The 16,527-nt window shown below is 41.2% G+C and overlaps 1 protein-coding gene across 1 annotated transcript; it reads right to left on the bottom strand.

Moving 5' to 3' along the window:
- Positions 1-3,562: 3,562 nt before the first annotated feature.
- Positions 3,563-16,296, bottom strand: nell3 (NELL (neural EGFL like) family member 3). Its single transcript, XM_017470398.3, has 5 exons — positions 16,145-16,296; positions 10,209-10,819; positions 7,195-7,742; positions 6,903-6,969; positions 3,563-5,414 (listed from the first exon to the last, which is right to left on the bottom strand). The coding sequence occupies exons 2-5, from the start codon at positions 10,813-10,815 to the stop codon at positions 3,883-3,885; spliced, it is 2,754 nt and encodes a 917-aa protein (XP_017325887.1). The 5' UTR covers positions 10,816-10,819; positions 16,145-16,296; the 3' UTR covers positions 3,563-3,882.
- Positions 16,297-16,527: the final 231 nt, after the last annotated feature.

Here is a 16,527-nt window from a genome sequence, read left to right as displayed (position 1 = left end):
GGGGTCTGGTTACTTTTCTGATCTCATTTGATCTTCAATATAAAACATCTGGAGCTGAGCGCATTTCACACCTGCTTTTAATTCACAGCACAGACAGAAAGCTGTGTATTAGCTCTTCGCAATCAGGGGCTGTTAGTCACGTTCTGACCGAACCTAGACTACCGCCTAACTCGGTGAGTAATCGTGTTTAAACAATATAAACAAATACAGATATTAGAATGCTCTAGAAAGAGTTATGGCGGTGAGTATGGTCTTTCTGATGTCATGGTAAAAACCGAGGTAACTGTTTCATTTAGTCTACCAGGGTTTTGAAGGGTCCTGAGTGTTCTCTATAAGTTTCTAAGGCAAAAAAAAAAAAAAACACGCCTTCTCTTGTTACATACAGTCCACAAAAACGCAAAGACCTTCCAGTGTTCGGAAACTTGGTTAGAGCTTGACCTCTGACCTCTGACTGGAGACTCCATAAATGTTACATAAACGTCCCCTCACAGAAATCTTCAGCATATCAATTTTTTTGTTGTTGTTAGCACGTTCGCCTCACACTTCCAGGGTCCGGGGTTCGATTACACCGTGGCCCTGTGTGTGTGGAGTTTGCATGTTCTCCCCGTGCTGTGGGGGTTTCCTCCGGGTACTCCGGTTTCCTCCCTCAGTCCAAAGACATGCATGGTAGGCTGATTGGCGTGTCTAAAGTGTCCGTAGTGTATGAATGGGTGTGTGATTGTGCCCTGCGATGGATTGGCACCCTGTCCAGGGTGTACCCCGCATCGTGCCCGATTCTCCCTGGGATAGGCTCCAGGTTCCCCCGTGACCCTGAAAAAGATAAAGCGGTATAGAATATGGATGGATGGGTGGACTTAGATTAGGTTGAGAGTTATGTGACGTCCCTGTGAATGAGCGGATAACGTATTACTGTAGTACGAGCGCGTTAATATAAACCTGCGATTTGTTGTAGAAAACGAATCAACACCTTCTGACCAATCGCGATCAAATGAAATCAAAAGAAAACCATATGAGTGTTTGCATAAGCTTATGGATGGATAGATGGCTATATGGATAGATGGAGAGTTTGATGGATAGATAGATGGGTGGATCGATGGATAGATAGATACCTGGATATAGATAGATGGGTAGATGGAATTGGTAAATATGAGCCGTGAAGTCTGTGGAAAATTCTCTTTATTGTTGAACCTTTTGAGCTTTTGTTAAAAAAAAAATTCACGAGAATACTCCGCACGAAATATTGACTAAAAGGGAGCCGATAATCGTTGCACGCCTCTATTTGCTAAAGTTTTTTTATTTTTTTAAATAAATAAACCTGTGTCGTGTTCGCAGTTGTGTTTGCAGATATCCACGAGAGCGGGGTACTTCTGTGAATGTTTTTTTTTTTTTTTTTTTTTTTTGCATAAAAGATCGAAAGTTTCAACAATAAAGACAAATTTTCACAGCCTTCACAGCTCATATTTACCAAGGGTGCCAATATTAATGGAGGGCACCGTATATGAGGCATTCATAATGTGTTATGAATACCGGATTCAAAGGAAGTGTTTCCATCATAAATATCCACATCCTGTAGTCTGGTGTTTCATTCGGGGGGTTTGATGACTCGGTAAAAGTAGAACGCCGCTTCAGTTCTGTGACGTTAAAGAATAACTAGAAGTTAATGGAAGCGGAAGCGTGTACTCACCTCCTCTCCCACAATCAAACTTCGATACGTGTGTTCAGGGAACAGCTGCTGATCGTTAACCAAGACGTGACTCTGTCGAATGCTTTTATTGGACTCTGTGCAAAGAAAATCCGATAGAACGCCCTTCGCTTTCCGAGCGACGAGTCAAGAATGCGGCTGAAATTGTAAACCGTTAGAGGGTGAGATGGTGCATAACAAGTGCAATTTAAATCGAATCCACCTGAACATACCGTGAGGGACATCCGACAACCTTTGTGCTAAAACGGTTTAAAAGTTCCGTCGAAATAGAAGCACATTTTTATTCAGCCTTGACAAAATACCACGTTTCATTCTGCAGATTTTAATTATCATCATTTTTTTTTTCTTCTTTGCAGAATAAATAAATTAGTAACAGTTCCAAGCACAAGCATCTGAAATGATTTGCTTTTTTTTTTTTTTCTTCTTTTCGCCATTGGTTACACAATAGATCGAGAGATTCAGCATGCACGATGTGGCTCACATAGACACTTCAAAATACCCTCACGCCCATCCGTGTCTCCGCCAGAAGGAGGCAGCGTTCCTGGGTTTTGTCCCGTTACTGTAGGATGGCAGTGTACCTGTGAAATCTTCCGATCTTTCTTTATTTCGTAGTCCTCAAAGAAAAGGCCATCCCATCGAAGCTTTTCACCGGATGAGAGATACACACGAGTATGGATAAAAAAAAAAAAAACAGAACGGACAGACATTTCCACTCCACGTACGATCGCTACATATAAACGTGTACGCGTTGAAAACAATATTGTGATAATACCGTTCATCATTGTGATATCAACTGCGATAAAACGTCAGGAAATTACCGGGATACTAAAACTTCATGTTCGCTGTAATTACTATAAGAGCGGAACACACACACACACACACACACACACACAAAATAAATTGCAGTGTATGTTAAACACACGACACACTACGGAGCCTGTTCTGTTTTACAGATCTTCAATGTTACGAGTAACAAAAGAAGGTTAAATAGTGTATGTTAATCGATATTAATAATGAAAAAAAGACCTGTATCGAGTTCAAAACTCGTCAAATCGCCGTATACTACTCTTATGACTTGTAGGCCCTCACTTTTCCTCCATAGCTGCCACTTCTTCTTTCGATTCTTCTCAGCAACGTTTGGATCTTCTCTGTTGTTGCAATGTTTTTCACTTATTTCTTTTTTATGTTATTCTGGTAATTCCGCACTGTCTTTTGTAAGAAAATCAAGATAAAAAAGATTTTCAAGCCCCACCCCCCCACCCAGCCCCGGATAATTAACAGTCCAGCTTACACCCCTGGAGCTGGGGGTTGTTATGGGGGGGTGCAAAGTTTTGCACTCAACTGTATTTTTCTCCTTACCCTATAAATTTCTGTAGAAAGACTCAACAAATATCTATGTATGCATCTTATCCTATATACACATAGTCTTTGTATTTGATTTATATAAACGTTTGTCTATATACTTTATAGGGATTCCAATGTAAATTTCGACTCAAAACTTTAAGTGAGAATGTAAGATATATGTGCATAATTAAGACCGAAAAAAATGATTTTAAAATAGATAAATCCTTTGAATTACCATTACTGTACAATGTTTAAGGTATAGGACTGCGGTATGGCATTTTATATATGCATGGCAACATCATAACCCAACACACACATAGATCAACACACACACACACACACACACACACACACACACAATCATCTCAACATTAAGCAGAATCAAAAGGTTCATTCCCTCAATAAAGATTGGTCACGCTCAACCAGCCAAAGTACTTGGAAAGCAATCAGTACTTTTTGTTCAGAAATTGATTAGAACAAGCAAACGCTGGAATAAACAAAAAGCAACAAATAAACAAAGGATATAACTCGATTTAAATAGCACCTTTGCATTATATAGATATCATATTTCAACATTTTTGAATATTAACCCTGCCAACCATTTGTTCAGTTTAGGCCAGACCACATTTCTTGAAGCACCATTTTTTTTTTTTTTTTTTATATTGTTCTATTTATATTTCTTTTCATTATAAATGGTGTTAAATTGCGACCACAGATAAGGAATTCATTCTATAGCGTACCTCGTTTTTCTGTGCATACGACAACAAAGGCCATGATTTTCTGAAAGCACCTGTTTCTGACAAGAGCAAGAATTGAGACGCGGTGAAATCCTGGTGTCACGCAGCCACCCAGAGGATGGAAAGGTTGGCACCTTCGTCATGAGTGATTTGATTGATGCGTCCGCGTATGCAGTCCAGCGTGATGTAAATGGCTGTGCCGTTCTGGACCTCGAAAGACGCTCTGACTCCAACACTGGTCCACTCGCTTCCCTCGGGCATCTGACCCCCAACCTGCTGCGCCACAGGACCCGAAGTCGTCCTGTCCTGGCCCTGCTGATGTAGCACCAGCTTCACCACGTTGCATGAGTGGATCAGCTTTACAGTGAGTGCCACGTTGGCTGTCCCGGCTTCTTGGAAAACAAAATTCCTCTGTGGGTGTTGGTGTCCCGCGCCAGCAAGCCGGATGTGTTCGGCATCCGGACCAAGCTGCTGAAACAACAAAGGTTTGTTCCTCACAGCTCCCGATGGAAGGCCTGTCCTGGACACGGTGGCCATTAGCGATGAGGAAATGGCACCTGGAATCCAGAGAAGACTTAGCATGCTAATTCCAGAGCTGTCTCCAAAGTATCGGACATTGCACTGCGACGGAGTGAGAATCTCAAAGTTTAGCCAGTCACCCGAGTCTACGATGGTAGTAGCAGACAAGGTGATGGAGGTGTCCCGATAGTTGACACCGGATTTAAATGAGCGCATTACTTCCTGGTTGGTCCCATTTCCATTAATGTAGGCGACTAGCGAGAAGCCTTCACGGACGCACGTGTGGCCCATGGCATAAAGTGCCTGCTGCAGGACGAACTTGACAACGCCTCGCTCAGTGAAGCGAATTCCGCGGTTATCATGAGTCAGTGCCACTACATAGGGGTCAGAGACAGTAGCAACACGAAAGGATGGCCGATAGTTACCGTGGTAGTGAGGTGCCGTAGATGTCTGAGCAGTCATTGAAACGGCTCCGGTGTCATGTGACAGCCACAGCAGGCTGAACGCTGAAGATCCGAGCTCATAAAGCTGCAGTTCTTTGCTCTGGTTGCAGTGCTGGTTTGGGCTCTTGAGAAGCAGCCACAGAGTCTGGTTGGGCTCCACCTCAGCTGCTGCACTCACACTCACACCCTGGAAGTGCTTCCTCTCTGGCTGCTCCACCCGTACACCACTGAGGTCGCGACCTTCCTCCTCACTGCCACCACTAAGCCTCACACCAACCTGCAGAAAGTTGCGGCAACTGTGCTTCAAGGCAAAGTTGTGATCCAGCCAGAGCAGACCGTGCTGATTGAGGCTGATGGAACCATCACGGCTGACCAGAAGGTCACTCCCCTCCTTTCCCATTACGCTCAGCTGCAGACCTGGGAACACGGCACTGCTTTTTGTTCGAGCTGGGGGTAAAGTGACCGAGGCGGACCAAGACTGCGAGAATGTGTTTTCTGAGATCACGCCACACACTGTATCACTCACGGTGCTACACGGAACGGCTATGGGCTCCCCATCGCAGTCTGAACATGCTTGGCACTCCTGTAGCTCCTGATTGTAGAAGTACTCATGACCACACAGGCCTGCAGAGATCTCTCGTTCGGACATGCCCAAGCACCGGAAGCCACCTGTCCACACAAGTATAGGGTATATATTAAAGGAATGGTTTACCACAAATGATGATCATTTGGCTAATAACAAACTATGGTTAGCAATGGTTATTTCAGGCATATTTTTAGTGCCCACTTGCAAATTTTGGTGCATCCTGACACACTTGAAGTCTCTAATTGCAGACCTGCCAACTCCGAAGAGGAATAATGCACGGTAGCACGGAAAGGAGGAGGGGTCATGAAATGGTTCCACAAGGCTGATGTTTTCACTGTTGTTTTTGACTTTTTTCTTTAAAAAACTGAACATGCCCTTAAGGACCATATTTCAGGGTCTCCCTAAGAAATAAAGTTCACCCATGTTACCTACTCTATGTCCTTGTCTGATGTTAGTTAAGTCAAAGCCGTACACTGATACAGTCGATTTAATTTCACATTAATGAACTCAAAACATTACTGGTTTACCTTGACAGAAAGCGAGGACGCCGCATCAGTGCGTCTTTCAAGTGGGAAAATGGAGTCGAGACGTTGAGAGCCGCTGTCCGAAAGTTTCTAACGTGAGCCGGGCAGAGGGGGTGGGGCTTTTAAGGTGTCTCAGTTAATATCGGAGAGTTCAAAACACCTGTCAGTCGTTCCTGATACATATGTTATTGGGCTCATTTGCTGTTTTTACTGGGGTGGGGGTTGGAGGTTTGGGATTGAAAGGAGGCTATTTTAACATATTTCTGAGTAATATCTCATAGCAGCAACATTTCCACGTGTCTGCTTATGGTCATTTATTAAGGAAACGAAGATAAACGATATCAAACCACCGCTGAATACCCAGTGTTACCAATCTTGAACGTGTATTGTGCTGTTAAATATTTTTTTAATCGATTTGCTGTTTTATCAGTTTATTTAATATTAATAGTATGTCAATTGTTTACAATGGCACAGTGATAAACCGTAGATGCAGGTGATGATGAAATAATAATGGGAATATCACACTTCCAAGCTACTAATCTAGCATTTCCAAATGATCTAAGTTTCCTCCGACCTTCCAAGAACATGCTGGTAGGTGGATTGGCTAAGTTACATTGCCCCATGACTCAGGATATTTTTTTTTTTTTAATTTCTTTTACTTGTCTGGGTCATCTCTGGTTTACTCTCTCAGGCTCATACAGTTGAAAACAACAGCCGTATTACGGAAGCAATTTAAATTTAAATGCCTTCCTGCTCAGTTTTGTTGTCAGTCATTTTACACAGCGGTATACCCTAACGCGAATATAGCGACTGTGCTCGTTTGCATAAATTTGAAATTTAAATCAGAACCATTATTTGCAAGTGGAAATGTTATATAATGCAGCAGAGATCATTTTTGTGCAATTTGTTGTTTTTTTTTTAAATTTATTCATTTTTTATTTATTTTGCACGTCTAATTCGTGCAATTTAAATGAGGTCATGAGCTCAGTGAGTAATTTCCATTCATTAGCATTTTAGTGTTGAGATTCGAGACATGGATTTGTATACCTGGTGTATTGAGGCATTTCACTCTCTCTCCACACACGGTTGGGATTTCCAGGCATTCATCTCTGTCCTGTATTAAAAATAAATATGTTTATATACATATATAGGTAGGTGCCTCATTGTTTACGATTGGTTGGATGTTTGTTGGTCATAATTTTTGTTTTTAGCTTATTAACCCTTTCTGATCTGGAGGAGGACGTTTGTTAAATATGATATCATTTGCATACTATATTCGTTTGATAGCGTTGTACGTATGGATCATAAACAGACTTTAGATTAAGTTTCTGTGAAATACCTGGCAAATCCTGTCAGCATTGGGTGAACACTGAGACACCAGGAAGAACCCAGGTGGACACATGGTGCACTGTTGGCACTGCGGTGGCTGCAATTGAAAATTGCAGTACTCTTCAGGACCACATGCGCTGCGACAGCCGAGCAGAGCGTGATCCGTGTCCCCGGTCACGTCTATCATCTTGGCATCCGTTTTATGCACGGCATACGACTTCTGCAGGTGGCTGCGAGCTTGGCTCTGCACGCCGGCCAGCTGGCTTTCCAAATAACTCTGCAGCTCCCCCTGCAGGCCCTGAAAGGACACCTGCTTGACGGTCTCGGACAGCATGCCGTACTGCGCTTTCACCACGTCCATCTGCTCGTACATGCGCCGCTGCTGCTCTAGGATCTCACGCTGCTGGGCCAGAAGCGCTCCCTGCTGCTCTTCCAGACGCTGCTGTAGGTCGCGGATCACTAACTGCTGCACCCGCAGTGCCTCCACCAACTTCTCCTGGCCTTTGGAGAGCTGCAGGTGCAGGACAAGGGCATCTTCCGAGGGAACCTCGTTCTCTCCTGGGAAAAGTAAACAGCACAGCAGACACGGGGTTGGTACATTCTAGACTCAATATTTTCCTCCCAGGGAAACATTAGAGATCACAGAACATCACAGATGGCATTTACACCAGAGTACACTGAGCAGACGGCACCACAGATACTCATTTTCTCTTGAGACACAGCACGGACTACATACAGCAGAGGTTCTCAAACTTTTTGCAGGTCTTCCGATTTCTTTTATGAACTAGTCAAATATTAGGCTCGTTACATAAGCATGTAAAATAATATCTGTGATATTTTTTGGCATCATAGTGATATTAATCCACGCACTTTCCATCAACAAAACACATTAGGTCAAAATTGACACAATTTATACGCTGACTGCTTGTTTTTGTGTTACTGAGATTTGAATTAAACCTTTTTTTTTTTTTTTTTTCGAAAGAACATCCCAACAAGAACGCAATAATAAATCACCACAGTACTGCATGTAATGATCATTATGAACAGCCTGCAGTCCAATCCCCTGTACTCTTGGCTATCATTAATGGCATGTGGCAGTCTTTTTTTCTATTATTAATGTCACTAATGCTGGCTTGTGATTTCCACCACTGTGACTAAATAAAACTAGACTCACAATGACATACAGTATCCGATCAATCCCCGTTTTAACGCGTAGACAAACGTTTCAAAGAAAGACGCACAGCATTACTGATGCTGCTCTCTCATGTGATGGAGAGATGAAAAGGGACAACTCCGTTGTTCCCGTGACGTCCCTGTCGACCCCTAATCGATTCACAGATATCATCGCAACCTGAGCAGGGGTGCCAATATTTACAGTTTAGCCATGACATTTATGATTTCTGGCCTGTGAATTTGCAAACCTTGGTTTGTCAGCCACAAGTAAACAAAAGTGTGAGTCTAACAGGGTTAGACAAAGCCTGAGTAATTATATTTCATTAATAATTATACTGTACTTAAGTATTATTTAGGCAGATTTGTACTTTACTTTGATTATTATTGCAGTTGAACACTTGTACGCTTACTGAATTACATTTCAATGGGAAAAACAAAACATACTCTGTACATGTTTAATTTAGACCTTCAAACGTCTTATGACAAACCACAGAGGTCTCTTCCCTGCCACGGTCACCTCTGGCTTGCTCACTAGGTATACATTCATACGTTTAAAATCCATATCCTGAATTTATATATTTCTGTAAAGCCGTGTTGGGACCATTTTAGACAACTGAACTGAACTGCATCGTCTTCTCTCATCACGCCAGTGAATGTACGTTACACATCAATCAAATGGGTTCAGTTTAGCATCCACTCTTTTTAAATCTGGTGTCAATAAAGTTTAGTGTGCCAATTCCTCATCTCTGGTGACCTACTCATGCTACACAATGTAGTTAGCGCTATAGCTATCTGTGTGCATTAACAGCTTGATAATCCACCAGACTGCAGTGTTGAACTTGAGGATGAGTGCCCTGGCCCTACCTCAGTAAAATGTTCCAGTATGCTGGAGTAAATAAATTGTTTACTCCCCCCCCCCCCCCCCCCCCCCCCCCCCCGAAAGCTTGAACTCTTTCCAGTTTGAAAAACTGAGGTAAGTATTGCTAATTAGTTTTAGTTTCGTTTTTTTTGTTGTCGTCGTTGTTGTTCTTAATGCCAGATTAAACTAGCTTCCAGATTAAACTAGCTTCCAGTAGCTAACATGATCAGCTAGGCAGCAAGTCAGACTCTAGCTAATGGTAAATGAAACGCGTTCAATTGCAGAATGTTTTAATGCATGCCATGATTTTCCTGTTAGCAATGTGCATGAGTGTCCAGAATGTTGGCCGACTTTAGCATGATTTATTATATAGATTATTCCAAAACGGCACATCACTGCAATTCAGTCTGGTGTCTATCACTTTAACATTAACTGATGGACAGAAAAATCCAAAAATGGACAAGCTGTAAAAGCTCAAAGTAAGTTCTGACCTCAAGTCATCCAAAGAGGAGCACTGCTAGTAATTTGTGGGTGCAGTTTATGAATTCTTCTCTTGCACTGTTTTATTTTTGTGCGTGTCTGTGTGTGTGTGTGTGAAGAGATGGCATTCTCATCTGTGGACTTTCTCAAAAATGTTCAACCTTACTTCTATTCTTCTCTCTTCCTGTCAAGGCTGCAATTTGAGGCTAGGAAACTAGCGTGGAAAGACATCAAAGCAGAAAAATATTCTAGGCGGGCGACTGCCAGAGATTTTCCCTCTGCTGCAGTTCCACAAGCCTTCCAAGTGCAGCTGAACAGATGTGTATGGCTATGCGCAAAAGTAATCGTGTTCCAGTTGTGCATTGAAAATAATTTAAATAAAGTGTGCACAGGGAGGAGGGGAGAAAAAAAAGGTGCAGTGCTTAATAAACTTAGCTCGAGTGGAGGGGAGATTAGGTTGAAAATTAAACCCAAACATGGACAGAACAGCTGAATCCACTGATTCACTCCACCTGGTTTGATGTCACATGTAAGCTGCACTCCCAGCGGTGCACCTCCAAGTTCCGACGAAGGATATCCGATATCCGGAAATTCCCCCAGAAACTGAGCAGCTCTGTCCGGAACGTGCACGGGAGCGTCGTCTGAGCCAGGTCCGCAGCCGTCTGGAGGGCACGGCCTCACTCTGGGCTTGGTTCTGATCCTCAAAGGCAGTCTGCACTCCAGCCCCCTGCACTCTCGTGTATCATTAATGGCCTGCGGTGGTCTTTTGGTGGTAATGCAATCCGCTCCAGAGCACGTGTGACCTGCGACTTCGGCAAGCCGCATCCTTTCCCTAGTGTGAGAATGAGAAGCTGTGTGTGACTCCAGCATGTCTGCTGAAGGAAGGTGTGAGACTGCATGTTGGTGGGTTGGTGCAGATCTGCTGCGTGATAAAGGGTTGTGTTGACGTGTTGGTCTGCCCGAGCCACACTGTGACCCTGAACATGGTCTGGACTCCCCCAACTCCAAGCAGCGAGAACCTTTACACAGCTCCGACACACTCCCCACTGACACACACATGCACAGGAGACCCCACAGGAACAGCATGATTCTCACTGGTGTCATCTTGTATTCATTCATCTACCTGAAAGCAATAAACATTAACACACAACTGATTAAACTCATTCAGATAGAAATACAGTGTTGCAATACTACTACAGTGTTTCAATACTACGCCAGTGTTACATTCACTGTTAGTGTTACTCTAACTCATACAGCGTTACATTTACTACTACAGTGTTACATTAACTACTACAGTGTTACTCTAACTCATACAACATTACATTTACTACTACAGTGTTACCCTAACTCATGGTTATATTATCTCCTACAGTGTTACATTAACTACTACAGTGTTACATTCACTGTTAGTGTTACTCTAACTCATACAGCGTTACATTAACCACTACAGTGTTACTCTAACTCATACAGCATTGCATTAACTACTACAGTGTTACATTCACTGTCAGTGTTACTCTAACTCATACAGCATTACATTTACTACTACAGTGTTACATTTACTACTACAGTGTTACTCTAACTCATACAGCATTACATTTACTACTACAGTGTTACATTTACTACTACAGTGTTACTCTAAGTCATACAGCGTTACATTACCTACCACAGTGTTACATTCACTGTTAGTGTTACTCTAACTCATACAGCATTACACTTACTACTACAGTGTTACATTAACTACTACAGTGTTACATTTACTACTACAGTGTTCCTCTAACTCATACAGTGTTCCATTAACTACCACAGTGTTACATTCACTGTTAGTGTTACTCTAACTCATACAGCATTACATTAACAACCAGTGTTACATTTACTACTATAGTGTTACATTTACTACTACAGTGTTACTCTAACTCATAGTTATATTATCTCCTACAGCGTTACATTCACTGTTAGTGTTACTCTAACTCATACAGCATTACATTTACTACTACAGTGTTACTCTAACTCATACAGAATTACATTAACAACTACAGTGCTCCTCTAACTCATACAGTGTTACATTCACTGTTAGTGTTACTCTAACTCATACAGCATTACATTAACAACTACAGTGCTCCTCTAACTCATACAGTGTTACATTCACTGTTAGTGTTACTCTAACTCATACAGCATTACATTTACTACTACAGTGTTACTCTAACTCATACAGCATTACATTAACAACCACAGTGCTCCTCTAACTCATACAGTGTTACATTCACTGTTAGTGTTACTCTAACTCATACAGCATTACATTTACTACTACAGTGTTACATTAACTACTACAATGTTACATTAACTACTAGAGTGTTACATTTACTACTATAGTGTTACATTTAGTACTACAGTGTTCCTCTAACTCATACAGCGTTACATTAACTACTACAGTGTTACATTAACTACCACAGGGTTACATTCACTGTTAGTGTTACTCTAACTCATACAGCATTACATTAACTACTACAGTGTTACATTAACTACCACAGGGTTACATTCACTGTTAGTGTTACTCTAACTCATACAGCATTACATTAACTACTACAGTGTTACTCTAACTCATACAGCGTTACATTAACTACTACAGTGTTACATTAACTACCACAGTGTTACATTCACTGTTAGTGTTACTCTAACTCATACAGCATTACATTAACAACTACAGTGTTACTCTAACTCATACAGCATTACATTAACAACTACAGTGTTACTCTAACTCATACAGCGTTACATTAACTACTACAGTGTTACATTAACTACCACAGTGTTACATTCACTGTTAGTGTTACTCTAACTCATACAGCGTCACATACACTAGTAGTGTTACTGTAACTACTACAGTGTTACATTCACTAGTAGTGTTACTCTAACTCATACAGCGTCACATTCACTAGTAGTGTTACTGTAACTACTACAGTGTTACATTCACTAGTAGTGTTACTGTAACTACTACAGTGTTACATTCACTAGTAGTGTTACTGTAACTACTACAGTGTTACATTCACTAGTAGTGTTACTGTAACTACTACAGTGTTACATTCACTAGTAGTGTTACTCTAACTCATACAGCGTCACATCCACTAGTAGTGTTACTGTAACTACTACAGTGTTACATTCACTAGTAGTGTTACTCTAACTCATACAGCATCACATTCACTAGTAGTGTTACTGTAACTACTACAGTGTTACATTCACTAGTAGTGTTACTCTAACTCATACAGCGTTACATTCACTAGTAGTGTTACTGTAACTACTACAGTGTTACATTCACTAGTAGTGTTACTGTAACTACTACAGTGTTACATTCACTAGTAGTGTTACTGTAACTCATACAGCGTCACATTCACTAGTAGTGTTACTCTAACTCATACAGCGTCACATTCACTAGTAGTGTTACTCTAACTCATACAGCGTCACATTCACTAGTAGTGTTACTGTAACTGCTACAGTGTTACATTCACTAGTAGTGTTACTGTAACTACTACAGTGTCACATTCACTAGTAGTGTTACTCTAACTCATACAGCGTTACATTAACTACTAGTGTTACTCTAAGTCATACAGCGTCACATCCACTAGTAGTGTTACTCTAACTCATACAGTGTTACATTAACTACTAGTGTTACTCTAACTCATACAGCGTCACATCCACTAGTAGTGTTACTGTAACTACTACAGTGTTACATTCACTAGTAGTGTTACTCTAACTCATACAGCGTCACATTCACTAGTAGTGTTACTGTAACTACTACAGTGTTACATTCACTAGTAGTGTTACTGTAACTACTACAGTGTTACATTCACTAGTAGTGTTACTCTAACTCATACAGCGTCACATTCACTAGTAGTGTTACTGTAACTCATACAGCGTCACATTCACTAGTAGTGTTACTGTAACTCATACAGCGTCACATTCACTAGTAGTGTTACTGTAACTCATACAGCGTCACATTCACTAGTAGTGTTACTGTAACTCATACAGCGTCACATTCACTAGTAGTGTTACTGTAACTCATACAGCGTCACATTCACTAGTAGTGTTACTGTAACTCATACAGCGTCACATTCACTAGTAGTGTTACTGTAACTCGTACAGCGTCACATTCACTAGTAGTGTTACTCTAACTCATACAGCGTTACATTCACTAGTAGTGTTACTCTAACTCGTACAGTGTTACATTCACTAGTAGTGTTACTGTAACTCATACAGTGTTACATTCACTAGTAGTGTTACTCTAACTCATACAGTGTCACATTCACTAGTAGTGTTACTCTAACTCATACAGTGTCACATTCACTAGTAGTGTTACTGTAACTACTACAGTGTGACATTCACTAGTAGTGTTACTCTAACTCATACAGCGTCACATTCACTAGTAGTGTTACTCTAACTCATACAGTGTTACATTCACTAGTAGTGTTACTGTAACTCATACAGCGTCACATTCACTAGTAGTGTTACTGTAACTCATACAGCGTCACATTCACTAGTAGTGTTACTCTAACTCATACAGCGTCACATTCACTAGTAGTGTTACTGTAACTACTACAGTGTTACATTCACTAGTAGTGTTACTCTAACTCATACAGTGTTACATTCACTAGTAGTGTTACTCTAACTCATACAGTGTCACATTCACTAGTAGTGTTACTCTAACTCATACAGTGTCACATTCACTAGTAGTGTTACTCTAACTCATACAGTGTCACATTCACTAGTAGTGTTACTCTAACTCATACAGTGTCACATTCACTAGTAGTGTTACTCTAACTCATACAGTGTCACATTCACTAGTAGTGTTACTCTAACTCATACAGTGTCACATTCACTAGTAGTGTTACTCTAACTCATACAGTGTTACATTCACTAGTAGTGTTACTCTAACTCATACAGCGTCACATTCACTAGTAGTGTTACTGTAACTACTACAGTGTCACATTCACTAGTAGTGTTACTCTAACTCATACAGCGTCACATTCACTAGTAGTGTTACTGTAACTACTACAGTGTGACATTCACTGTTACAATGCTACTCTCACTCATACAGTGTTACATTCACTACTAGACCGTAAGATCCAACACTGCACTTAAAACACTGGTATTAATTATCTTTGTAAGAATTAACACAGAACTTTAGGTATTATTCAACCCTATAAGCATTAACAAAACAATTTGCCTTAAGCGTTAACAGAACGTTGGGTGTTAATGTAACGCAGTTAAAGTTTCCACACTTGGTACGTGGTATTCTCCATTCTTAATTATTCAATGTTATCGGTGTTAATTCAACACTGTAAGACTTAACATATATCACCTCAGGTATTACTTTAACTCTGTAAGCGTTTAGGTGGAAACACTGTAAGAGTTAAGTACCTGAGTTATCTGAATTAGGTCAACATTTACGAACACTCTTCCTTCAAAATAAACACCATAAACAATTACATTAATGCAACACGTTTAGCGTTAATTCGGAGCTATAAGCATTAACACGACCCTTTAGGTGTTCATCCAGAACTGCAAGCGTTAACAAGACACGTTTGGTGTTAATTCAGAGCTATAAGCATTAACACGACACTTCACGTGTTAAGGTAACACAGTTCAAGTTTACACGCGGTATATGGTATTCATCAGGCGTTAATTCCACGCTGTACGACTTAAAACCTCACCTTAGGTATTTCTGTAAGTTTGTAAGGATTAACGCAGAGTTTTCGGTATAAACCCTATAAGGCTTAACTCTGTGAGTCGACCGAATTAGTTTCAGCGTTCACGTTAACATTCATTAACACTCTTTTATCAGTAATTAAACATCGTAAACAAATACATAAGAGTGAACCCAGTTCTCTAGGTGCTCATTACAGTAGGTATTAATGCGATGCGTGTAAAGTTTACACACATGGCATGTTGCGTCCGTGACTCGGAGTTATCCGAGACTGCACGAGTTAACACTTCGTGCTTCATGTTAGCGCTTTAAGACTGATGCAACGCAACACTTGTGTCCATCAGGTGTTTTTAGGTGTTCGTTCAACACGGTAAGGATTAACACAGCACTATAGGTATTCGTGGAACACTGTAAGAGTTAACACCGGGCTTTGGGTGTAAACACGGGAAGAGCTAAGCGAATTAGAGTCAGCTTTCACATGAACAGTCATTAACACTCTTCTATCAGTAGATAAACACCATAAACAAATGCTTAAAGAGTTTAGTGTTATTCTTAGTCGTGATGTTACATTTGGAGGGGGAAAAAACCCTCCTGTCCTAAATTCTTTGTCTTACTCTGGGTAATGGCTCTCTATTTGACATGCCATGCACTATATAGAGGATTTAATAGACACCATTTAACACCCCAGTTAGGGTAGTTTTATCGCCAGTAGGAGGGTATTTAGTGTTGAGCATGTCATGTGGTAGTGTTTACCTGCTGTCTGATCTTCAGCTCGGTGTTCGTAATGTCAGCGTGCTCTCATCATCTCTCCAGTGGTGCTGTATCTCTCTGTCTGTCCCTCTACCCCAAACCCACTCTCCCTCTCTCTCTCTCTCTCTCTCTCTCTGTTCATCAGCATCAGGTTTCCTCAGGCTGGATTTAACCCCTCACTTCCCCCTCCCTCCACTTTCCTCCATCTCCTCCTCCTCCTCCTCCGCTCGTGCGCTTCAATTCTTTTCATGTTGCTTTTTATGTTTTCTTTTCAGCACTTCTCGTTTCTTTTCCTTTCTCTCTAAGCCACTTTAACACACAGTGCATTAGAGCATCAGAGCGGATTGGGTTACAGACAGGAGGCTCTCATACTGGGGCGCAAAATC

Source organism: Ictalurus punctatus, chromosome 1 (assembly GCF_001660625.3).
Source record: "Ictalurus punctatus breed USDA103 chromosome 1, Coco_2.0, whole genome shotgun sequence".
Classification (NCBI taxonomy): Eukaryota; Metazoa; Chordata; class Actinopteri; order Siluriformes; family Ictaluridae; genus Ictalurus; species Ictalurus punctatus.
This window is presented reverse-complemented; position numbering and strand designations above follow the sequence as displayed.